Consider the following 26,121-nt stretch of genomic DNA (forward strand, 5'->3'; position numbering starts at 1 on the left):
AGAGAGGGGGAAGCAAGCTCCCCGCTGAGCAGAGAGATTCCAGGACCCTGGGATCAGGACCTGAGCCAAAGGCAGAGGCTTAAAGCCCACTGAGCCACCCAGGTGCCCCTCTCAGGTGTGAAACTACACTGTCACCTGGGCTGGGTGCTCTGCCTAATATTCTAATATCCCTCCACGCCCCGAAGAAGGCACATTTCATGTGATATGCAAGAGTCTGCATTACCGTGAAAGTGTTTTGTTCATTCACAACGCCACTCTCTCAGGAGCAATACTCCCTCCGTCTTTTGTATTTGGTCCTGACCGAAGATGCATAGGTTACAAAGCCTGTGGACAGAAGATGGAAGCTCACAAAAGAAAAGTCACACGGCCAGTGAGAGGAAATGAATGGTTCTAGACCCAGAGACAAAGAGAATGGAATAGAGACCTTCTGCCAAGAGCCCTACTGTTTATCCCTATGCTTGGCAGGAAGGGAGGGTGAAGGCTTGAACCCCTTTCCGATGTGTTTTGTTTAAATGCAAAGTGTGTGTGTGTGTGTGTGTGTGTGTGTGGTGTGTGTGACTCACACAGTCCACAGAACGCCTCTGTTGGATCCTGGCTGAGCTGGCTGCAACAAGGACACATCAGCGTTCCCCTAGGTAGCGGTGGGGAGGCTGAGATGCGAAACAGGCCCCCTGACAGATAAGTGTCGGCCCCCTGTACTCTCCCGCACCACACTGGGCTCCGCACTATGAGAGGGGCCAGGCCCCTCCTGAAAGAAAGGCATCCACAGCCCAGAAGCAGCTCTTCCTTCTCTAAAGCCAAGGATGTGATTCCTCAACCCTCTGAAGTGTTACTTCATGGCAGGGAAGAGCCTGGCCTGAGCATCCAAAGAAAGACCTGGGTTCGAGTCCAGCCCTGCCAGGAAGTGAAGTCTATGGCGGGGCAAAATCCTTCGTTCATCCCTTCACCTAACTATCCACTAACAAATGTTCACTGAGCACATGCCAAGCACCAGGCACTGTGCTCGGTGCAAGAGAGGCAGCAGTGATCAAGACGACCATGCCCAGGAGAAGCTTACATTCTGGTAAGGAACAGGCAACCCATTATGGGGAGAGTAAATCAGGGTGAGGGCGCAGAGACGAGGGGTGTTATCTGTTTGGTTAGGAAGGAAGGGGCTATGTCTGTGTGCAGGCCAAGGGATTTCTGAACACAGGAACAAACAGGTACAAAGGCCTGGGGTGGGAATGAGCTTGTGTCTGAAACAAGGCAAGGGAGGTAGTGTCCTGTGGCCCAAATGGCATGGAGGTGAGAGGTCGGGGGGGGGGGGGAGAGGGGCGAGGGCAGAGAGAGGGGCAGTGGGCAGATCACATGGGCAGAGAGGAGTTTCAGGGTTTTTTTCTAAGAGGGATGAGAAGCTACTGAGGGGTTGGAGCAGGGAAACAGGAATGGATTTGCATATCAAAGAGACGACACTAGGTCTTGTGGGGAAGACTTGGGTGGGGTGGGGTGGGTGGCAAAAGTGAGAATGAGGACGTCCCTATAGCAATCTAGAGAGGAGAGGGGGTGCTTGGCCTGCAGCGGGAGCAGCGTGGAGGGTGTGGGGATGCACACTCAGCCAAGACGATCCACCAGGGAGACTGAAGGTGCGGGCGATGGAAGGAGAGGCTCCAGGACAAACGCGTCGGTTGTGGTCAAAGGAAATGGTTGGACAGTGACTCTATTTACTGAGTCGGGGCAGGTTGGAGAAGATAAATCAAGAGTTCAGTTGGGGACATTGTAAATTTGAGCAGGTCATTTTCTCATTTCTCTTCTGGCCTCTCCCTTCTCACCTCTACAACAAAGGGTGGTACAGGTCACCAGTGGGTCACCAGGAACTCCTCCGTGGTGATTAGGGCTACTTTCCCTAATTCTCCCACATTCCCATGCCTTTTAAACCCACGAATAGATTCTGAATTCAGAGAAAAGAAGTAACAGTGCCCTTTTAATTCTCTTTTGGGGAGAGTGAGAGGGAGAAAGACCCCACAAAAGCAGGTCCCCATGCCCCACAAGGGTCTTGCCCATGCTGATATCCTAACAACCATGAGTGGAACCAGGGTGCAGGATGAGGGGGGCGAGTCAGCACACAGGGCCCAGATGAGGAAGAGTCTCAGGTGTCTGACTGGCCAGAGTCTGATTTGGATTTCAATTCCTACATTGCTTAGGTTGGCACTTGAGAAGTTTCAGGGGCTTCTGAGAGGATGGGGAGCATTTTAGACTTTCAGTTACCAACCAGCACCAAGTTTATGATCTGAGCCCCACAGTTCAACCTGTCTGAACCCCCAGGTAGCTCCACTCTATATGTAAAGACCTCTACCATCTCTTCAAGTGAGAACATTCTATGATTCCATCGTTTTGAAGGAGAGAAAAAAAAAAAAACCAAATGCACGTAGAAGTCCAAGAAGCTTGAGACCCGAATGGACTGCTTCTGAAGGGGTTCTGCAAACATTTTCACTCAACATATTATTTTTGGGCATTTGGTATGTGCCCAGAGACGTAAAGACATAATCCTGAAAATACACATGGAAGTTCCTTTCTCACATAGGTTTCACTCTAGTGGGAGATGATAGATAAATATATCACTAGATTGACAGATAGACAGAAAGAAGAAAGGAAGAAAGGAAAGACTGTTCAGGTGGTGCTGAGTGCCATGGAGAGAAATAAAGCCAAGCAGGAGGGGGAACGTATCAAGATTGGGGTGATGCTAGATTGTATAAGGAGGTTAGGGAAGGTCTTCAGAGGGAACAACAAGGAAAGAGTCCCAAGGTGGAGTCATGCTTGGAATGTTCTAGAAGAGCAAGGTGTGACTGGAGGTAGGTGTGAGAAAGGAGAGGAGGAGGAGATAGGTTCAGGTAGCTCAGAGGCTGCAGATCATCTGGACCTTTGGATTTTTGGATGAGTGGGATGGGAAGGGATTGGAGGACTGGGAGCAGAGGAGTAACATGATTTGAAAACCGGAGAGGACCCAGATTGTGAATGGTGGGCAGAGACCAGGGAATTCCTGGGGTATCAGATACCACATCAGGATACCTGAAGCTCTAAATGCTCAAACCAAATGTTCCACCAAATGCTCAAACCGAAATCATCATGAGAGGCCTGTCCCATTGCTGCTGGAAGCTCTGGTCACTTGTGCCCTGCAGGGTTACTGGTTGTCTGCTGTGTGCCGCACACTGGGCATACTGTGGGATAAAAGACAAGCTCTGTGTGTGTGTGTGTGTGTGTGTGTGTGTGTGTGTGTGTGTGTGTGTGGTGGGGAGTGGCAAGCATGCTAGAATCCAAATCTGGGGTCATAATAGCAGATAACGTGGGGAGGGAAGTGACAGGAGCCAAGCCCCTGCATGTAGTCTTTGTTGAGAGGAAAAAGGGTATTGGTTAACTTTTGACTGCAGTCTACAGAATGAATCTATGTGTACAAATAGCCTGGGTAACCATTAAAAGGACAGAGAGTTAGCATATGGACCTTACACACTAGTAAGAAGGAAAAAGAAGTAGCAAAAGAAAAAAAAACCCTTAAATATATATTTAAAAAGATAAGATGGTGGGGTGAAAGACAGAAGAATCTGGTTTAGAAAATGGGTCACACAGAAAATACAAGAGTAGCAATAAATCCAAATGCATTCGTCATCAGAATAGATGTAAATGGATGAAACATTAGAGTCAGAAGACCCCAGCTGTCAGATGGGATTTTTTTTTTTTTTTAAGAAAATCAGCCATTTATAAGAGATACAAAGAGGTTGAAAGCTAATGGATGGAAATGATATTCGAGGGCAAATGAAAGTGGTGGTGTCCTGATATTAGTATCAGACAAAACCAATGCTTACACAAAATGTTTACCATAGTTAAGGAAAAATGACCTTACGATGATGAACTCTTCAGGTTAGCGGGATGATATAAACATTCTAACCCGGTGTGTCCCTAATAATACAGTCTGAAAGTGTATTAAGCACACGTTGTCAGCACTCTAAGGAGAAATACAAAAATCCACACTCGTAATGGGAAATTTTAAAACAACTCTCTTGGTAAATGTTGGAAAATGCAGCCCGAAAGAAACCTGAAAGGCACACAAACTTTGAGCAGCGCATGGTCTAACGTTCCTCTCACCTTGCATCTAAGCTCGTTCCCCCTTGTATGCACAGACCAATCCAGCAGCATTGGGCGAGAAGCCGGCCTCTACGGGCATCCCAGGACTGGGGCCTTCAAACCACTGTCCTTTTCTTTTAAGGTTTTATTTATTTATTTATTTATTTATTTATTTGTTTGAGAGAGAAAGAGCAAGTGAGAGTGAGCGCATGTGAGAGTAGGGGAGGGGCAGAGGGAGAGAGACAAGCAAACTCCCCACTGAGCACAGAACCTGACTCCCCTGGGCTCTTACAACCAACCCTGAGATCATGGCCAAAATCGAGTCTGACTTATTTTTTTTAATTATTTTTATTAACATATAATGGAGAGTCTGACTTTTAACCCAATCAGCCACCTAGGGGCCCCAAGACATTGTCTTTGATTATGATGTAATCTGTTTATAAATCAGTAATGAAAACATACTAGGAAACCCAGTATGTTTGAAAATAATACTTTTTCTAAAAAACTTCTAAGTACCCCACAGGTCAACAAGGAAATCATGGTAGAAATCTGAAAATAAATACAACTAAATGAGATGAAAATGCCATTTACCAAAACCCGTGGAATGCCACTAAAATTGTATTAAAAGAGAATTCATATACTTAGAAAAGAAGAAATGCTATGGAGTTCTGAGCTAAGCATTTAAGAAGTTATTTTAAAAAAAGAATACCAGAATAAAGCTGAAGAAGTAGAGGGAAAGATAGGAGAAGAAATTAATGAAAAACATATGAAGATGAAAAAGCAAACAAGAATTATTTGATAAGCCTCATCGAGAGAGGAGTACAAACATACCAGAATTTAAACAAAGTATTATGAACCAAATTTTTTTGCCAGTAAATTTGAACACTTAGGTGAAACAGATGAAATCCTGGTGAAATACAAATTAACAAGAAGCTCAAGAAGTAGTCGAAAATCTGATTATCACATATCCCTAAAAGGAAATAAATAGCTTAAATTCTTCCAACAAAGAAAACACAAGGCCCAGTCAGCTTTTTAGGGGAGTTTACCAAACTTCCAAACAAAGAGATTACTCTAATTTTATTAGAATTGAATAGAAAAAAAAGAGAGAGTATCTCCTAACTCTGGTGAAAGGAAAAGCAATAAAATTATAGAGAACCACATAGCAGCATACCTCCATGACCTTAAAGAATGGGATTTTTTTACCCAAGATACAAAATGCATCCCATTATAATGGAGAAAGTCACTGAAAATTCACTGACATTAAAAGGGAGAATTTAGACTGGGACTACTACTTCAGAAAATATGTTGACATTACCTCACTAATTTAAATATATATATTATATATAATATTTTATATTTAGAAATATGAAATATATTCAAATATAATTATAAATCTATAATACATAAATGTTTATATTTATACTATAATAAATATTTATAAATATTAATATTATATTATATATAATATTTATAATAAATTTATGTTACATGTATTTATTATATAAAATATAAAATATATCTGTAATTTTATGTCATATTATATATTACATGTTATATATGATATATATATTTAAATATATACATCTTTGTACTTGAATATATACATCTTTGTACCTGAATATATATATATGTATATACACATCTTTGAACTTGAGAGTTCACTCTTCTGTATCTAACCTTGTAAGACCAGAGTGCATCAGTCAGATACACATAAGAATGTGCAAAAAAAGGTTCAAAACACTAAAACTAGAAACCACCCAGATGCCCAGTTATAGTAATGTAAATATGTACAGTGGCATAAGCTCACTGTGGAACATTCCACAGCAGTGAAAAGGAGCACACCACTGTCACCTGCACCCACATGGGACAATCTCAGAAGCACACGGCGTCCAAAAGCCCCAGTCACCAGTGACGAAGACTTTGTACAATAGGATTCCATTTACATAACGCTCAAAAAACCCACGCAACTGAAAAGACATTCGGAGGCACGCAGGTCCTGTTTTGTTGATTCCAAAATACACTTTTCATATTCTTATCTCCCTAAAAGGGGGGAGGATGCATCTTATAAGCAGGGGTGTCTTGTAATGACATTTAGCAGCACTTTTTCTTAGACATGAAACAAAAATTGTGGGGGGGCTTGGGTTCAATGAAATATGATAGGTAGTTGAACTATAAAGCAAAGCAGCCGAATGACTAACATAAAATCTGGGAGGGATGGGGCTAGGGGACCGAACAGCACCTAGAATTCTAAAGTACTGGCCAAATGCTATTTTTCAGCTAGATGGTGAATATATTGGTGTCTGTTTTATTGTTCTTTAAATATTTTCAATTCTCACATGTGTATCTTTCACTAAAAAAAGGTGTGTGGAGGCAAGGAAGCGGGGCTATGTGGCCAACAGCTCAGGAAGCTGGACAGTGAAAGGGGGAGAGAAGGGGTGACACTTGCAAGAGGAAATGGAGGACACGACAGGCACTAAATGGAAAGCCGTCCCTGAGACACTGGGCGACATGGCTCCAACACATGAGAAGTTGAGAGATACTTCTTCTGGTAAGCAAGAGGGACAAAGGACAAGATGGGTTTGTGGAATTCGTGGTGGAATTCTGCCCATGTTTTCCTTTGATGGTTTCTAATCTGTTCATGAAGAATTTACACACGGGATGGGGGTCGTCACCAGGACTGGCTGAGACGCAATGGCCATGACGAGTTGGTATCTAAAATGCTAAGCACGTATGCCACGGTTACTACGTGCCAGGTTATGAAATGAGGAGATTCTGCCATCCATTATTCTGCTTATTTCCCTCCTCAGAGCCCTGAGGTAGCTCCTCTCTCCTCAGGCCCAGATTCGTTGCCCAGGGTCACCATCCCAAAATACCACAGACCACATGGCTTACACAACAGAACGTTATTTCCTCATGGTTCTGGAGAATGGAAACCCAAGATGAGGGTATTGGCAGTACTGGCTTCTCCTGAGGCCTCACTCCTCAGCTGGCCGGAGGGCCCTTCCTCCCTGCACCCCTGCCCCCAGGTGCCTCCACCCCTTCTCCACAGGAATGTCAGTCCTGGTGGATTGGGGCCCACCCTAACGGCCTCATTCTAATCTAGTCACCTCTTTAAAGTCCCCATCTCCAAACTGAGTCAGATTCTGAGGTACTGGCGGTAAGGGCCTCCATGTACAAATTTTGGCGGGAAGAGGGGGAACACAATTCAGCCCCTAACCATATGCATGAAGAAAGAGACATAGAGAGGGGTGAACAACTTGCCAAGGGCACACAGTTGTGTCAGAGCTGAAACGCAAAGGCAAGCAGATCAATGACAGGCGCTGACTATCAACCAGTCCACCTGTGCCCAGACTGAAAGGTCTTTTGGAGAATTAATAAATAAATAAATAAATACTGCCTAGAACAGAGGAGTTAGTATCAGACTTTTCAGAGCCAGACACTCTGTCCCTGCAAACAGAGAGGATGGACTCCTCACTTGTAGTCTCCATTTTAAAGTCTGAGCTTTAAGCACCAAGCCTGTAATTGCTAGCTAACATGGCAGGAAAGGTCAGTCATTGAGCATCAACTGAAACCCTTCTCCCGGAAACCAAATTTAAGTTTATGGGCTGAGGAGGGCGCCACCTACTGGGCATTGAGGGGTATGGGTGGGAAAGATGCTCTTTCTGTAGGCAGTCCTCCATTGCCCTCTGCTGCCCAGCAGAGGAACACCCAGGAATCCACAGATGCCAGGAATCCTGCTTCCTTCAAAGACCACTGGTGGATAGGGAAAGGTAGGGGCAAGAATCTACCAGAATCTGGTCTGTGAAGGATGTCAGTTCCACTCCTCTCCATACACATACACATATTTCCAATCAATGGTCCAGCCAACTTTCACTTCTTGGCATTCGCGACTGTACAGCTATTTGCTAAACTTGCATCAGGGCGCCTGGGGAGCTCAGTCCATTGAGAGTATTATTCATTTCAGCTCGGGTCAAGATCTCAGAGTGATGAGATCAAGCCCCATGTTGGGCTCTGGGCTGGGAATGGAGCCTGCTTAAGAGTCTCTCGCCCTCTCCCTCTTTCCCATTTCCCCTAACAACAACAATAACAAAACAACCTTGTTTCGGTTGTTTTTTCATCATTAAAAAAATTAACTGCTACCTTCTCAAAAATGACGTTTCCCAAGGCCCCAGAATATGAGACTTTGAATGCATGTACTAATAACATTGGTTTGCTCATTGTTTCATGTTTTCAAAAATTATAAACTTACTGTACGTTTGAAAGGATTTTTTTTCAACATTTTAAAACCACGATTTCCTACGTCCCCAGCATATGGTTACAGTACTTTTGTAAAAAAAAAAAAAAAAAAATTCGAGTTCAAAAAGTCAGTAGTTCATGCTTTTAGAAATTTCAGTGTTCCATACTTGGGAAACATGTTCTAAGGGATAAAGGATCCCCTTGAGTTGAGAAGCATAAATAAGTGCAGGGAGAAAGCAATGACCCGCTCAAGCCCCCAGAGTTCCTGTCCATGTGCTGCACTGGATGTGTGGCCCTGTGGACGACAGTGAAATTCAAAATGGGGGGCTTACAGTCCTTTGGTGCCTCGACTCTCATGTGGGTCCCTCAGCCTCCTTTATGCAGTCCCCAGAATGGGCATTTCAAATTCAAGTCATAAACAAATAAACAAAATGCAAATCAGATTAGGATACCCTACTGCTCTGGGAGGGGCCAAACATCAGGACTTCAATAACAAATTCCTGATCAGCTTTGCAATGTCATGTGATCTCATTCCAGCCCCTCCCAGCCTGCCCTTGCCCCGCTTCCCTTCCCCTTTAGCTGTTTGCATTTTCATCCTTCCAGGAGTTTTCTGTGGCTCTACTTCAATATTCTGTTTGTTTCCTTCAGGGCAACTTGCTACAATTTGTAATAATTGTGTCTGTGTATCTGTCCTTCACTTCTTGTCTCCATTAGGCGCTGAGCTCCGACAGGTCCAACCTTCGACTGTTTCATTCTTGGTGATACTCCCGGTGCCTGATGAGCACCTCTTTATCGCCCAGTGAATGAAGTGAGCAAAGGCAGGTGTGGAGAGGTGACACCAAATCCTTCCACGTAGGTCATTGTTCTGAGTGCATTCCCAAAACACCTGGCTTGGGGCGCAAGGTAATGGGAGCCCCTGGCAAACAGAGCTGCACTTTCATCTTTGACCCACACTACTCATCAAAACCACCTTCTCCCTACTTGCAGGACAGCCCGGAGGCAGACGGAACCACAAGCCCTGAACCACAGTTTGGGAGAACAGGAGGGCAGCAGGGTCCGTACAGGCGTACCAAGGCATCAGACGCAGTCATTCAATGAGCGGTGTTGGGACCCACCCAGCCGGGGGCAAACACGGGCTACCAACCAAAAATAACACTTTGTGTTGCTCCAGTGTCTTTCTCCTAAGGGGACCCCAGCAGTCTCCCAGGCTCACAGCCCTGCTCTGACAAAGGCGTTTTCACAGCTGCATTTTACAAATGGAACAAGAAAAACCGTGGCAAGTGGGCTGGAGACCCTCTCCTGGGCCACAGGCTGATGCCTGGCCTTCCAACGGGTCCTGTCACTGTCCTCTCCCATAGACAACCAGAGCCCAAGCAAGGCAGAATCCATTCAGCGCAGTCTGTCATCAGCTCAGAATCAGTGGCTCTCGGGGAAGCCCACGGACAGCTGTCCCCAAGGGAGGTAGCTAGTGAGGGCTGAAATCCTGGCTCCATGGAGGCCTGGGTCAGCCATCTTGGGGTACAGTGCTCCCCTCTTTGGCGCTCCTGGGTCCTTGTACTCTCCTATGCTATAGGTTGCTTCTGTCCACAGAGAACGAGGTCAAGCCAGGATCAAGTGTCCAAGAGCCTCCCAGGCAGGGGCAGCTTCAGGGCGGGCTGATCTGGGGGTTCTTCAGAAAGAGGGCCAGCCTCTGGGCCACAGCGTCCAGGTCGCCCGAGTTGGCAGACCGGAGGAGGTTGCTCTTTCGCACGAAATAGTGCTTCAGAAAGTGCTGGCTTACACACTTGTGCAGCTTCCTCACCAGGCGCAGGAAGGCTTTGCTGAAGACCCGCCAGTCCTTCGGGTGCGGGTACTTCTCACAAGTCCAAAAGAGCACTGTCTGGGGAAGGAAGAGGTGCTGTCAGACATGGTTCCGGGCCACGGAGGAGAGTATCTTCAGGAACGTTACCCCGCTCACGTGGCCTTGGAAGAAGGGAGAAGGGGATCTCACCCAGGGCAAGGAGGCTCTGCTGTGACTTCACAGTAGCCCCCTCAGGTGCACTCTCGGCCTCATCTGGCCAGTCTCCTGTGCCTTTGTCATTGTTTCTCTCACCAGCGGACATTTCGGGTGACCGGCACTCTCCTTAAACCTGTGATCCCCCCATCCTGGGCAGATGGCTTTGCCTCCTACTTTACAGGGAAAATGGAAACCTTCACGCTAGCAAACCAGACAGTTCTAGCCATCTCTGCCTTCAGCACCCTTTTCCTCCCTTTTCTGCTTGACCGCCCCACCTAGCCGGGTGAGCCCCAGGCAGGGCTTGGGGTCCCTCCTTCCAGGAGCTGTGACCGACTTCCCTCTTTCTCAGCTCTCCTGTCCCGCCCCCTGTCCCAGGGCCCAGCTCCCTCCTAACCTCTCACCCCTCTGCAAGTGCAGGCTTCTCAAAACAATCAGCTCAATTATTAGTCATCATTTCCCCTCCTCTGATTCCCATCTCAATCCACGGCCGTACGGACCCTTCTGCCATCAGGCCTGAGAAGCTGCTGTCTGTGAGGTCCAATGATCTCCATGCTGCTAAGTCCAACAGGTCCTGCCCTGCCCTGGCCCTACCTGACCTGTCAGTGGAATCAGATTCTCCCACTCATAGCCTCCCTCGAGTCCTTCTTCCCTGGCTTCCGAGCCAACACGCTCCCTGGATTTCTCCAGCCACTACAGCTATGCCTTGGCATGTGAGCCCCTTGACTGCCTCCGTCTGGAGCTTTGGAGGCTTGGTTCCACACCCTCTTTCTATTTTTCTCTCTTGCTTCCTTCCTCAGTGGCCTGAATCCCCACCAAACACACAGAAGTCACTCGTAGTTTTCTTTCTCCAAGCCATACTTCTCCTCTGACCTCTTCCTCACCTGTTATCTTTTGGAAATTGGAAGGTTATCTCCATCAGCCTGTCCCAACTGAACTCCGTGTCTCCAGAGCTGCTGTCTAGCCAGTCATGCAAAACACAAGCCAGGAGTCACCCTCCCTCACCAGTGTCACCAAGCCCCCTAGTCCTCCGAAGGGGTTCTTCCATCTCCCTGTGTTATGTTCATCTCCACGGTCGTCCCCCTCTTCCACCTCACCCGGACCTCTTGTCCCCATTCTTGTCCCCATCCTGTCACCACCCATGCTGCAGCCAACGTGATCTTTTTCAAATATAAATCCATGGTTCTTCTCGTCTGAAAGACTTTCAAGCCTTCTCCTGGCTGGTTAATGAAAAACCACAATTCTTCAGAGGGTTTTGGCTTACAAGGGTGGGGCCCTACCTTCCTTTCCAGCCTCCACCTGCCCTCGTCCTCCCTCGCTCTCTCCTTCCAGCCCCACTGGCCTCACATCGCTCTCCGCTACCCCCGAGGGACTTCTTGCACATCCGACTTCTTCTGCTTGGAACACACTTCCTTCCCCAATTTGTCCAGGACACTCGTCCATCAGATCAAATGCCCCTACGAGACCGTTCGACACTCTCTTCGCCATGTACTTCTCAGAATGCCCGTGACCACGGTTGCCGCATCTCTGTTATTTATGTGTGTGATCCCCTACGAGGCTGTAAGCTCTGTGCACGAAGAGGCCGATACCTATTTCATGGCTCTGATGTCACACAGCACCCAGCAGAGGAGCTGGCCCACGGGAGGCAGTCAAAAATGTTTATTAACTATGGGAAATAATTCATTAATATTATGGTCTGGATATTGAGCATTTTTTAAAGAGAGTCTCTATGAGAAAGGAAAACAACACTTGCAACTTCACAGCAAGATCCTGAGTGTGTGTGTGGTTTTTTTTTTTTTTTTTTTTTAAGATTTTACTTATTTGAGTGCTCGCTTCGGCAGCACATATACTAAGATTTTACTTATTTGACAGAGAGAGAGATCGCAAGTGGGCAGAGAGAGAGGAGGAAACAGGCTCACCGCTGAGCAGAGAGCCTGATGTGGGGCTTGATCCCAGGACCCTGAGATCAAGACCCGAGACGAAGGCAGAGGCTTTAACCCACTGAGCCACCCAGGCACCCCCTGAGTGTGTTTTGATTTAGATCACATTGTGCAACATGAATGAGCTGGCAATAAGGTCATGCTATTAAGATAACCTAGACACCCCTGCTTTAATCCCTCTCGCAGTTAAGCTTTTATCTGCCCAAGCAAACCCGAAGTGGTTAAGCTTCTTAGCATCAAACCCCTGTGCTGTTGAGTGGGTTTTAGGAAGAAGCAAGCCAGTGAAGGATGAGCTCTTCTTCCCACAAAGTTGCTTTGGGGGAGAGCTGCTTTGGGGAGGAGGTGAGAACCTCCTCAGACCGTGTCAGACTGAAGACGGGGTGATGACGACTCGTACACCCTTCCTGAGGCTGTTTTGCAACCCAGCTCTTCTACTTTCTCCAGACTGAAGTCTTGGCAAGGATCCTGCCCACTCAAGCCATCATCCGGGATGGTGTCTAACAGCACATGGTCACCAGCCACATCCATCATTATGTCTAAAGGTGAGGACATCCTGGACCAAGGATGGAACACTAGAAGAACAGGCAGCTAGTACTACTTCTGTCCATCCTGCCCTTCTCCATGAGTAGCCCCCCCGCAACCGCCCCTTCTTGAGAAGGCATGATTCTGCACTCTGTCACTGAGTTAGGGAGAACCGAAACAAAGCACATTTAAGGAGTTGCCCTAAAATCCTCTCGTGATGGAGAAGCCACTGGAATAAAAGTAATCCTTGCGTGTAATGCAGTTTTGACAGCAGTCAAGGCATGGGAGGCCCATTGTGGGTCCTATTCAATCTTGTCTAAAATGTTCATGTCACTTAATATGTTTCCATCCATCTTAACTGTGAGGCAGTGCAGTCAATGGTTAAGATCTCGAGGTTCCAGATGAGATAGAATGGGGCTTGCTTCTCAGCTCTGACCCTTCCTAGTGTGGCTTGTAGGAAGGCAAGTAAGCAAGAAGCCAAACCTGCCGAATGAACTTGACCATCCTCTGCAAGCCCTCAAGAACAGGTGGGCATATACTGAGAATGTTGAAACTCTAGAGAAAGGCCCCAGGGTGTGCAAATGATATATTAACTAATTCTTGGGGAGGTCAAAGAGGACAGGATATTAGGAAAGAGGAGAAAGAAAAGCAGAGACTTTACACTGAAAAGAAATTAAAAAAAAAAAAGAAAAAAAAAGAAAAGCAGAGACTACTGCCTTCATGGGGGGAAAAAGCTGAATATGATGTGAAGGCATTCATTCATTTGCTCAACAAATATTTATTGAGCAACTACTATGTACACAGCACTAGGAGAGATACTAAGGGTGCAGTAGTAGTTGCTCTTCAAGAGCTTACACTGGAGCTGGAGGAGTTATCCAGGGTCAGAAGACGGCGGTCCCCTGGACAAGAGGGGGCACAAGCAGGAAGGCACCGCACAGACAGGCAGCCTGTGCTCACCTGTGCAAAATGTCGGGGCGAAGCTCCCGGACACACACCAGCTAGGCTTGGGCTGTGCTGTCTCTAAGTCCACCTGCCACCTCCCAACCTCAGAGTGCACACAGCGTGTTCCATGAATGGCCTGTTCACCATGTACCATTGGGAATTTGCAAAAGAGGAGTTGAGGGTGTGAGGGAAGGGCCCCCTCCCCAGGGGGTCAGGGTCTGCTGCTCTTGGTCCATCTTCCCCGGTGCTCCCCATGCTGTGTGACACCATGTGCACCTGGGGGACCACCTGACAGCCTGTCTCCCCCTCTGGACTGTTGGCTCCAAAGGAACAGGAACCACTTCCGTGTTTGCTCACCTGGGACCTCCATGGGTACCGCACACAACAGGTGCTGGGGCAGGTGTATGGCCCACGATAACCTCAATAAACATTTGCTGAATGAGTGAGTAAAGGCAGTCATGAATGTATATGGTTGGGTTTGGGGAAGGAGGCAAGTGCTGCAGAGGAAGGGGAAATCCCTGCCTGAGGATCTGGAACCCGGAAGTTCAGGTTGGCAGCCATGCTCCCATGGCAATCACCATTTCCTGGTGTCCCCCCACCCCCATGTGGCCGTGGCCTCACGAGGCTGAAGTGGAGACCCAGGGAGTCCTAATGCCAGGAAAAACATGAATTCCCCCGAGTCAAGCCATTTTCAAGCTGTCCCCAGACTGTTGGCTTCTCAGGGGCCGGGGCCATACGGTGTAAACGGCGCTGAACCTCAGCATGGTTTCTGGCACACAGTGGGCACTCGTGTTGGTTTGGCGACTGAAGTAAGGAGGGGAGAGACAGAGAGAGAAGAAAAAGAGGAACCAACCAAAGGAAGGAAAGAGGGCAAGAGGGTCAAGGAAAGAGGGCAAGAGGGTCAAAGAAAGAAGGAGGTCATTCAGCTTGGGCAGGGCTGTGGTGGGCACACAGATGGCCTGGGGGGTCAGGAACTCACCAGGTAGCAGTACATGGGATGGCCAATCGGGACACCAGCGCCCCCTCTCGAATCAGACGCATACACACACCCCCACCGGGAGTGGCTCTGGCCAGCGCATGGGGCCGGCAGAGAGGATGCACCCACACTCGGGGCGTGCCCACTCACCTGCAAATGGTGGGACGTGATGACCGGCCTCCTTCCTGGACACCAGACGTCCTCCTTCATCTGCCTCAGGGCCCGGAGACACTTCCTGCGGCAGCCCCCATCCTCGTCCAGCTGCTCCAGCAGCACCTGCTCGGCCTGCAGGAAACTCAGCTGCCAGTGATAATGGGAACAGGCCAACAAGGCAAACCCAAAGGACTGGGAAAAGAGAAAAACACCAGGAAAATGAGGAGGGGGAGGAAGCTTGCCATCTCTGAAGCTATCCACTACTCTGGGGTGGGTTGGTGGGGGGAACCTGCCACTAGGCAGGCAGAACCTCCCACATGGGGACGTGGAGGCATGCTCAGGGCAAATCCCTTCCTTGTGCACAGGGAATGGGAGAGGCTGTGTCCACGTTCCCACAGGCACCGGTTCTCCAAACTGAGCCTGCACCTGGAGAGCTTGTTAAGACCCAGACTGCCGGGCCCTGCCCATCCATAGGAGGAGGACTCAGGAATCTGCATTGCTAACAGGCTCTCAGGGGCCGCTGCAGACTGTGGGGCCCCCACCTGGAGCACCACTGCTCAAGGGAAAGCTTATTTTTCCCTTCCAATGCTGGCTAGCAGTCAGGGATGTTGCGGATAGGTAAGCTGTGAGTGCCTCTGCTTTGGGGAGCTGGGCCCTCTGCTCCCCGATACCTTGATGCACTCCACTCTCTGTCGGGAAGGCCAGCGCCTCAGACAGGGAGGCCACCGAGCTTTCGCAGACCAGGCAGTAGGGATCTCCACAGCGGGGACCAGCTCTAGCTCCACCTGCCCTGTGGCTGTTTCCACGGCAACCCAAACTGCAGAGTGGCGTGTTAGCATGCTGACCTTACCTGGTGGGAAATGACAAAGAGGCAATGAGAAGAGAAAGCCCAGCTCCCTGCGAACGTTCAAAGGAGGAATTGGGGAGCAGGGGCAGCGAGCAGCTCCCTGTGCCTGGTGGGGCAGCTGGGCACAGGTTGGTAGCACTCCAAAGCTGGGGTATTTATGGCTAAACTAGACAATTAAGTGAATATGGATAGAAACGTTGCTAGCAAATCTCCTGGTGTGTGACTGTTGCTTTTTCCTTTCTCCCCTGCCCCCAGGGCTTTTATGGCTCCTTTTCTTTGAAAGTAATAAGATTCTTTTCAGAAGGCTCAACTAAAGAAAAGAGACACAGAAGACAAAGGAAAGAGGGACTGTTTGCTAGTAAAAATGAAATCCAACCATTCTTCTACGCCCCCTCCATTGTGCCCAGATGTCCCCACCTTGCTGGGGACAGCATTCCACCTACCTCATCCACCTTCCCCTGGTGGAGTTCTGCTTAACCCGTTCCCTACCTGACTCCCAGTCTCTCCGACGGCATAGTTTCCACCATTCAGCATTGTTTCCACCATCCATCAAACTAGTCTGGCCTCCGATATATTTGCCATCCCAAGCCCTTGTAATTATAAAATGCTTCAAAGTGTGTCATCGCCATTGGCTGAAAGGGTCGAAGGAGTGGGAAGCAGCTCCCACTACCTCTTCCAACCAGGCAACGAGAGGAAGAGAAAAATCAATGCATCTGGGAGCATTTTCCAGCTCCTGTACTAGAATTCATTGCTGATCTATCCCCCCTTCTTTCAAAAGATGCACAGTAGGTTTTTTGTTTGCCTTCATTACAGATAAGGATAAGCTGTCTCAATCAGGATCTATTATTTTTCTCTTGTTTGCTCAGAGAAGAAAATGGAAGCTCACTCATTAATTGTGTTAAGCTATTCAAAAGGAAAACATTCTTCTCCTTGGCTGGCGTGTGATAAAGAGGTTATTGTCTGCATCTCATCAGAGCTGCCCAGACAGGAACAGGACGACGTCTGGCACCCTGGCATTATTTACTGAAAGCATCTCATCAACCTGGCCCATTTGCAAGGTCTCATTCATTTGCACTTTCACTATTACCACTGTTTCAAAGTGAAGAGGTCAGCACATGCTGGAACCAGCTTGCCCCGTCCACACCTCACTTCTTCCCTGGCTCTGCTTGCTTGGTGCGTGACCTCCCGCATGTTAGCTCATCTCTCTAAACCTCAGTGTTCTCATCTGTAAAACAGGCAGAAAAATAACTCTGACTCTCCAGGGTTGCTATGCACATGACAAAAGCATTCTATACATGGTAAGAATCCATTCAACATGGGTTAATTCCATCATGGAAACTTTCAGAACAGTTCTGTCCAGACATGTCAAAGTACATTCAAATCCTTTTCTCTCTACACATGGGGAATTGTGTCCTGTTCAGCACTTTGGTTTTCCCTTCATTATCCAGCATATGGATTTTTCACAACTCAGTGTGTACACACATGTACCCCATTCTTAGTCTTGACAGTGGACGAAAGGCAGAGATAGTACAATTTATTTCGTCAATCTCTCTTTGTTACTGACATTATTTCTAGTTACTTTCTATTACAGAGCCTATGGGGAGTAGGCACCCTTGTGCCTATTTCCTTCTCATCTGTAGGAATCTATTGGTAGAACTGGAACTGTTGAACTGTCAAGTCAAGCACATTATAAAAATAAAAACGGACTAATCGCCCTTTAAGAAGTAGGCACCGATTTACACTTCCAAGAACAATGCATGAAAAGGCCTTTTGTACCACACTTACCCTTACTCTGAGCATGATCCCACATTTCATCTCTGTCCATCTATTAGGTGTTTTAATGCATACTGCTTGAAATATACATTAGGTGGAGCATTTTTTCTTTTTTTTTGTTTGTTTGTTTAAGATTTTATTGAGAGAGAGAGAGGTATGAGTTGGGGACAGAGGCAGAGGGAGAGGGAGAAACAGACTCCTTGCTGAGCAGAGAGCCCAATGCAGGGCTCGATCCCAGGACCCTGAGATCATGACCTGAGCTGAAGGCAGATGCATAACTGAATGAGCCCCCCAGGTGTCCCCCTTTTCCACTTTTTTTTTTTTTTACTACTACTTGTTTATATTCTTTTTCTGTGAGTCTTTTTTTGGGGGGGGTCATGATTTCTATTGCTCTACTTGTATGTTTTCTTATTGGTTTACAAATATTCTTTTATAACTAAGGAAATTCACCACTTTTCCCCAGTGTGAAATACACTTTTTTATTCTGTGGGAACAAAATGTGTGTGTGTGTGCATGTGTGCACACATGCCCACATGGTAGCATACAGTTTAAGATTTGCGGACTGTCAAATTTCTGCACGGCCTCTCATTATTGTGTTTTGGCACAAGTTAGTGGTTTCTGAACATGGCATCTTAAGACGCTGGGGGACTGCAGTCAGTTGGAGGGTGAGATAGAAATGTGCTAGTAACAATGATCTGTGGCTTGCAATTTGCTTTTTATAAAGCATACCCAAGGTTTTAAATTCACATCCAGGAAAGGGTGTGCAAACCAAAGGTCACCGTATCTCTGCCAGGGCAGTGATCCACGGAAATCCAAGCATCCCACTCTTGGGTGTCAAAGCAGAAAAAAGAGCTAATTCACATTGCAGGGAGTGAACAGATGTAAGGAGCACATGGTTATTGTCTCAATTCAGGGGCACGAGTTTCAGGTAACACTTAAGCACAGGTTTTTTGTTTTTTACTTTTTTAGAGATTTTATTTTATAGTGAGAGCGAGAGCGTGAGACAGCATGAGTGTGAGGGGCAGAGAGAGATGGAGAGAGAGAGAATCCCAAGCAGACTCCATGCTGAGCATGGAGCCTGATGCAGGGCTCAATCCCAGCACCCCGGGACCGTGACCCGAGCTAAAACCAAGAGTCAGACGCTCAATGGACTGTGTCACCCAGGCGTCTCTAAGCAGAGGTTTTATAAAGCAAAAAGGAAATGCCAGAAACTACCCTTTGTCCTGTTCTTGATCAGCTCACCTGAAAGATGACAGGTTCCAACTGCGTTTTCTACCAGCTTCCGGAACACCTGGAGGACCTTGGCGGGTACAATATCGCCCTCAATGTTCACATCCGCCTCATGCCACTGCCACAAGCTCTTCATAAACTGCTCCACCTCCAGCCACTGCTGCAGGCCCTCCGGGTCCTGCAAGGGGCAGGACAGCCTCGTGCCCTGCAGCGTGTAGTAACGCCAGCGTTGCTCCCTGGCCTCCCTGTACCCGGCCAGGCCCTTCACTGGGACAGTGACCAGGAACTGGCTGGGGGCCAAAACCTGGGGTCAAGAAAAGAGACAGGAGTGTGAGTTCACAGACTCGAGAGGTAACAGCAATCCCCGGGGCACCAACCTGTCAAACCGGGGAGCTCAACAAACCAGTCAACGCTCGGCAATGTGCCAAGATGGACAGAGGGCTGCACCTGCCCGGTGCAGGAGGGTTCCATCTTTGTCCTGCCACTAACCACGGCAGTGCTTCAGGCAGATGAGTTAATTCACTGAGCCCTTGGTGTAAGGAATCTGCAAGGAAAAGAGTGCCCCTGACCTGGAACTCTAAGAGGTGACCAAGGGGGAGAAGAGAAAGCAGGGAAAGGAAACAGTATACAGTATACAGTGAGTTCTACACGTAGTACACGTAGTAAGCACTGCAAGCCCGGGCATTAGACGAGGTGATCTTCCCAGTTCCACGATGAGGTGGGTTTCGTTAACATTTCCCAGATGAGGAATCTAAGGCTCAGAGTGGCTCTGACATCTCCCTGGGGACACACAGCCAGTTAAGCTGGAGAGCCAGAATGTAAGCCTAAGCCCTCTGACCGCTTGTTCAGGGCTTGTCATCTCTGTTGGGCTGGCTCTCAGTCAGGGAGGAATGACCTGGACTGGGTAAAAGTTCTGGTAATGGGAAGGGTTGGGAGGAAGCAAAAGGATTCTGCAAAATGTCTCCCTATCTTTTTGCCCGTACTGATGACCCACGGCCAGTACTAATGATCGGTCCTTACAAAATCCCAGGTGAATGCAAGGCAATTGCTGAGACCATGTAAGCTATTGAGATGATTCTAAGTTTCATAAAACTTAGAATAAAGCAAACAATCAGAATCTACCTATTCCGTTTCTACAGATACCAGTGAAGCAGAGGTCAGGGTCAAAGTGGTCAGGTCCAACAGTCCAAAGGGTCAAACAGATTACCTAGCAGTGCGGTATCCCCAGAAGGAGCCTGACCTCTGGCCACAACACGCAGCAGCCAGCTCCACACCGCACCTCTTCCCATCAGTCAGCTGTGCACTTCAAGGGCCGCCTCCTTCTCATGGAAAGTTCTGACCATCGTATTTAGTTAATCTTTGCTCAGGGCCCTGTCGTCCGCCAGTTCATGGGTGAACACAAACTCTGCCTCATTCTCAGACAACAACAGTGTGATGCTTTAGATAACGGATCCACGTGACTTCTGGCGCCCACAGAAAGGCGGTGGGATTTCAAAAGGGAACACATCGAAACTCTGGCACTCAAAATCAACACACTTTGAACCCACCTGCACGGGAATTCGAGAACACCGCTATTGTGTTAATGGTCACATAAATGATGCTTAATTAATACTCACTGCATTTGTTCCAAGATAAAATAAAATCAATTTCATATGCTCCACTCCAACTATTTTCAAAATTTAATATGCAGGACACGATGTATATAAATGCAAGATCCATTTTAGCCTATGAATTCTAAGTGAGACCACAGAAGGAAATTTCCCCGGATATAATTCTAGGGAAAGTGTTGTTGTGGAGTGCCTGGGTGGCTCAGCTGGTTAAGCATGAAGAGCTGAAGAGCTCAGGTCATGATCCCCAGGGTCCTGGGGTCAAGCCCTGCATCGGGCTCCCTGCTCAGTGGGGAGTTTGCTTCTCAATCCATCTCTGCAAATCCCCTTGTTCATGCTCTCTCTCAAATAAATAAAATAAAATCTTAAAAAAAAAAAGTGGCGTTGTGTTTCTATTCCTAGTCACTGGTCACTAATGATCTACTGCAGGTTGGAAGGGCAATAGAAGTGGGCAAACGATGTTATGTTGGGATCCAATCTAGTATTAGAATTTTTGTCCTGGGGTAAATTTCCCAAAATCTGTACTCTGCCCCCAAATGCACAGGTCTCAGATTCTTGTGGGTAATCCTTGTGCCCAACAACCTTGGAATGTTCTGGACCAGCAAGGGTCTTCAGTTCAGGCCCTATTTCTTTCTTTTTTTTTTTTTTTTTAAGATTTTATTTAGTTATTTGACAGACAGATATCACAAGGAGGCAGAGAGGCAGGCAGAGAGAGAGGAGGAAGCAGGATCCCCGCGGAGCAGAGAGCCCGATGCGGGGCTCGATCCCAGGACCCCGGGATCATGACCTGAGCCGAAGGCAGAGGCTTTAACCCACTGAGCCACCCAGGCGCCCCCAGGCCCTATTTCTTTTACTCATTCATTCATTCACTGAAGCTGAGTGTCTGCATGGGCCACACAACATGTTGGGTGCTAGCAACGGAGCGATCAATAAACATGGTCTTTAAAATCTAGGAGCTTATAGTCTTGTGTGAGAGATAGGGCATGAACACACATATATTTAATACATGCAAAAGGGGTTCTTATGAGCCATAAAGAAAAATCAAGATAAAGGAGCACAGGGACTGAAAAGGACTCAGGAGCCCACTTCCCTCATCTCTGAAAGGCAATGAGCCATGTCTGTTCCTCGAGGCAGTTTGCAGGTGTGAGGGAGGCCTTTTCTGAGAGAATGGTTTGGTGCTGCAGGAAGGCTGCCATCACACATTGGCCCTGGTGGCTTAGAGTCCTGTCTGCAGCGGGGACAGGGGCTGTGAGGCCACCCCTGCAGTTTCTAAGGTCCGCCTCCTCCCCCACCTCTGCAACCCAGACTCTCCTTTCAACCCTTTTCTCACAGGTGCCCCCAGTTCCTCTCCCCAGGCCCCCCTCTATTAGGCAGGCACTGCCTACACGGATGTGTGCTTAACTAAATTTCAGCCGTCACAGCACAGCGTGTTTGGAGTCCGAAGCCCCGGGCTGAGTTCTGGCTATAGCACCTAACAGGACATCAGGTCATCTGACTTCTCAGAGCCTCAGAAGGGGGGGCTCACATGACACAGCAACTCTGGAGTGTGTGTGTAAGTGGCAAAACTAAGAGGACCTGCAGAACAAGAAGGATCACTGGTACCCTCAGCTGGGTGACACCTGCTGCACTGAGACCCGCCCACCCATGTACCTGACTCCCTGGGTGGCGCTTAGAGAGTGCGCGAGACCTGCTTACCTTGATGTTCCCATTGTACGTGTCAGAGTAAGGGACGGCCTGGAATCGAATGTCTTGGTGGCTGATTTCTACGGTCAGGTGCTGGACGACCCTCTGCACCTCCTCCACAATCTGGGAGATCTGCTGGCGCCTCTCATCCACCTGGATGGGAAGGGATGAGCACAGCAGTCATTCCTGGGGCGGGGCCCGGGCACTGGCATGAGGATGTGACATACAGGCCCAGCGGTGGGCGACCATAGGAACACAGGCAAACAAGCCTACTCTCCCAAGAACCCCAGGGGACATGCACCTAGGCGTGGTGGCACTCGCTGGTGGCTCAGTGCTCTCCTCTGAAATAGAAGCAGTCATCAGCATTTACCCAGTGCCTGTGTGCAGTGGGCGCTGGGGCACAGCGGTGAACGAGAGAAGAGCAAACAAGACCAGCACGTCCTCATATACACAGGATATATGTACATATGTATATACATACACGCATACACACACATATATGTATAATCTAATATTGGGAATGATAAATCCCATGAGACAAATAAAATAGGATAAGGGACTAGAGAGTAAAAGGGCTGCTCGTTTAGATCAGGTGGCCACAGAAGGCTTCTCTGAGGAGGCTACAGCAGATCCCGAGGCCCCCTAAGCAGGAGCATGCCTGGCAAGGCTCAAGGGCTTGCAAGGGGATCCCTGTGGCTGGAGCCTGGAAAAGGGAAAGGAGGGTGATGGGAGACGAATGTGAAAAGGCTGGCATGGCCAGGCCATCCGCGGGGCTTTGTGTGCCGTGGTGAGGCTCTAAAATGGGGTAAGAGTGGTTGCTGTCCAGGCTGGTGAAGTTAAAGGTTCAATGTGTGTAATCACAGTGCAGATGCTTTCTAGCCTTCTGCTGTCCATAAATGGTGACTCTCTTAGCCCTGGTACTCTTGCTACTAGACCCGCAAGAAAAGGCACACATTTATGTTCCCTCAGATTCACACGGCAAGTTCCCAAGAACAGGAATTATTATCAGAAAGTTGAGCACTAATGTTACATACCTTCACAGATACTCAAGGTCTAGGGAAATAGGTGCTTGTGGGGAATACACGGCACTTTTAGTAAACTCCAGGGAGTTAGGAAGATCCAAATGAAGAAATGGGAAGAGTCCATTTGTGTTTTCTGAAATGGAGGGGGGTTCCATTCTGTTGCTCGTGCTGGTGCCCTGAAGAGGGTCCCCCTTATTGGGGGGAGGGGGGCGGCTGACTAGGGCCAGGAACTGACAGGAAGCAGTATCCGATATATCTAAATGCAGTGTCATGGCTGTTTCTACCTATTCTCCAGTCATTTATATAAGACACCCATAAATTAGTCAAGAAAAGTGTCTAAGTCTAGGAGATTTCTAGCTGTTTTTCTAAATGAACTCATCAGCTGGTCCAGTCATCTGAGACCTCATACCTCTCACCAATAAACCCAACAACCATATGTGGTTGTACACAAAAGTACACAAAAGTGCTCATGTACCCATGCTCTATGTCACATGTATAAAGTGTGTCACATATATAAATTAGTTCATTAATAAATATTTATTTAGCACCTCTCTGTGCCAGGCACTCTGTGACATGCAGGGGCACAGCAATGAGTGACACAGACATCGCCATGGTCTGCAGTAGTGGGTAAGACAGGCACAGGGACTGAATAAGCATGGGGCCCATGATAGGGAAGTAAAGGGTGCCCCTGGGTTCAACAGGGCAGGTGGCCTCATCTGAAGCCCGAGACCTGCTTTAAAGGCTCCTATCCCCACACAGGGGACCATCTTTGAAAAACTAGTACTTTCCAGATGCCTAGGAGTAACAAGAAATGCAAGACGAGGCTCCTGATCTTAAGGAGCTTAAATCTCCCTGGAAATACATGATATACATGAAAGTCTTTTCAAAACCCATGTTTTGACCTAAGGGTCAAAGGTTTTGACCTTGTCTGACCATGATGATGATCATGTCTATATAGTTTTTTTTTTTTAAGATTTTATTTATTTATTTGACAGACAGAGATCACAAGTAGGCAGACAGGCAGGCAGAGGGAGAGGAGGAAGCAGGCTCCCCATTGAGCAGAGAGCCCGATGTGGAACTTGATCCCAGGATCCCGGGATCATGACCCAAGCTGAAGGCAGAGGCTTTAACCAACTGAGCCACCCAAGTGCTACCTATGCAGGTTTTTAATACCATCTTCTTGCCATCGGCACCCACCCACTGCTCTCATATGTCCACCCACTACACTCAACACGGGAGGGCACCTTTCTTAAGATTTGTAAACTATCAAGATCCTGCATCTTCTAGAGGTCCAAGTGGAAGAGAAGGGGTGGTCATGGAGGGGGAAGACCCTTTGCCATGCCAAACATAAAGGAGAATGCTTTTAGTAGCCCATCTTAAAGGGTCCTCTGCAGGGTCGGACTCTTCTGTGTGTTGTGATTCAACTCCATTTGATCAGTTGGGTTGAACATTTTATGCCAGGTGCTGTGTGTACGTGTCTGTATGACAGAACAAGACAAGGAAACTGGAAATTAAAGTCACAGCCATCTGGTGCTGGGCAGAGGTTTGTATGGGTTGCTATTGGTATACAGAAAAGGGAAATTTCATCTAGTCTGGAAGCTGGGTGTCCTTCCTGGAGGCATAGTGTAGGGGAGTTGTCTCTTGAAAGATTAGTAAGAGTTAGCTAGAAAGAGAAGAGTGTGAGGGTTGTTCTAGAAAGAGCAAGCGGCAGGTATCTAGTACGAGGAGTATAAGGCGAGAATGGCAATGGTTTCCGTTTTGCCAGAGAAGAGAGTGCCTTGGAGGAGGATGACGAAATGGGAGAAATAAGCAGCAAGAGGTCTTAAAAATCAAGGAAGAAGTTGTTCAAGAACAAAGTCAACAGTAAGTGGCCCAATGAGATAGGGCCCCCCAAAATGTCCACAGTGTTTGGCAACTAGAACAGGATCGATGTGTTCAGGGAAGGGGTGGGCACTGAAGCCAGACTGTAGTGGGTGAAGGGTAAGTGGGAGGCGAGCAAGGGAGCACAGAGGTCAGCAACTCCTCCAGGAAGTGGGGCCAGGGAAGGGGAAAACAATAGGGACACCAACAGGATTTTTCAAAATGACACACAGGTTTGAACATGTTTAAATGCTGAGAGAAAGGAGCCAGCGGGGAAGGAAGACACAGCAGGGAGCAAAACCACTGAGTCAGGGTTTCCCAGCCAGAGCATCTTGCAAATCCAGAAACCTGGTAAGCAATTCACCTTGACACGTCCCAAGGAAAGAAAGACAGGCATAAACACACATAAAAGGGTAGGCGTGCAGGAATCTGAGAGATTTCCTGTCTGAGGACTGTTTTCTTTACAGAGCAGGAGACAAGGCAATGTGCTATGTGTGAGGTGAAGAGGGGAACACAGGGGACTGTGGGTTGACAGACTTTGATGTGGAAATCACATCTCCGAGGAATGGGAACTGTTCAGGCACCTATGTGAAGACTGCCAGGCACTCCCAAGACTCAGCTATGGGGGAGTCCATGGGGCTATGGCATATCGGGGATTCAGCTATGAGATGGTCTCCATGGCTCAGCCCTCCAAAGGTTAACAATGGAGGTGCTAAGGCGAGGGCTTGATGGGCAAGATCTGGAAAAGGATAAAGGACCAAGGGAAGGTTTCCATGGTGAGCCATGTTTTCTAGCTGGGGAAAGAGAATGGACAAAGCCATTTAGTAGATGAGGGAATACTGGACAAGTTCAGAGACCCCAAGTCTGATCAGGAATAGCAGGAGAAAGTCATACAAGGCTAACTAGATAGAACACCACAGTCAGAGTGGTTGGGAAATGGTCTTCTCAAATACCTAATTCCTTAGACTGTGTTGAGGACTAAGGCTCAGCCACAAAGTCCTCCAAGTCCGCTGATGGGAGTTCATAGAACTCAAATATCAGCAACATAGTGGTTAACTCTGTACATGCAAGTATATTTTATTTCCCGAGTTGATAAACTAGTGAAATCACCATACTGACACTGTCAAATAATTTTTTTTTTTTTGAGAGAGAGAGAGAAAATAAGCAGGAGAAGAGAGGTGGAGGGAGAGAACCTGAAGCAGGCTCCACACTCAGCACAGGACCCAATGCAGGGCTTGATCT

The 26,121-nt window shown here is 47.9% G+C and overlaps 1 protein-coding gene and 1 long non-coding RNA gene across 2 annotated transcripts in view; one reads left to right on the forward strand and one right to left on the reverse strand.

Moving 5' to 3' along the window:
- On the forward strand, positions 1-9,179 carry LOC123925131. The gene is made up of 3 exons (XR_006814918.1): positions 1-1,063; positions 6,456-6,643; positions 9,046-9,179. It is a non-coding gene; the product is annotated as an uncharacterized LOC123925131 (long non-coding RNA).
- The window catches only part of MAB21L3 (mab-21 like 3), a 24,308-nt gene continuing 6,301 nt past the window's right edge, over positions 8,115-26,121 (reverse strand). Inside the window, exons 3-7 of the mRNA XM_045978288.1 lie at positions 22,010-22,150; positions 18,720-19,011; positions 15,529-15,707; positions 14,855-15,049; positions 8,115-10,210 (exon numbers count right to left, since the gene is read on the reverse strand). Of these exons, the coding sequence (XP_045834244.1) occupies positions 9,977-10,210; positions 14,855-15,049; positions 15,529-15,707; positions 18,720-19,011; positions 22,010-22,150 (1,041 nt within the window). The 3' untranslated portion in view covers positions 8,115-9,976. The remainder of the gene's footprint in view (positions 10,211-14,854; positions 15,050-15,528; positions 15,708-18,719; positions 19,012-22,009; positions 22,151-26,121) is intronic.

This window comes from Meles meles, chromosome 1, assembly GCF_922984935.1.
Source record: "Meles meles chromosome 1, mMelMel3.1 paternal haplotype, whole genome shotgun sequence".
In the NCBI taxonomy this organism is placed as follows: Eukaryota; Metazoa; Chordata; class Mammalia; order Carnivora; family Mustelidae; genus Meles; species Meles meles.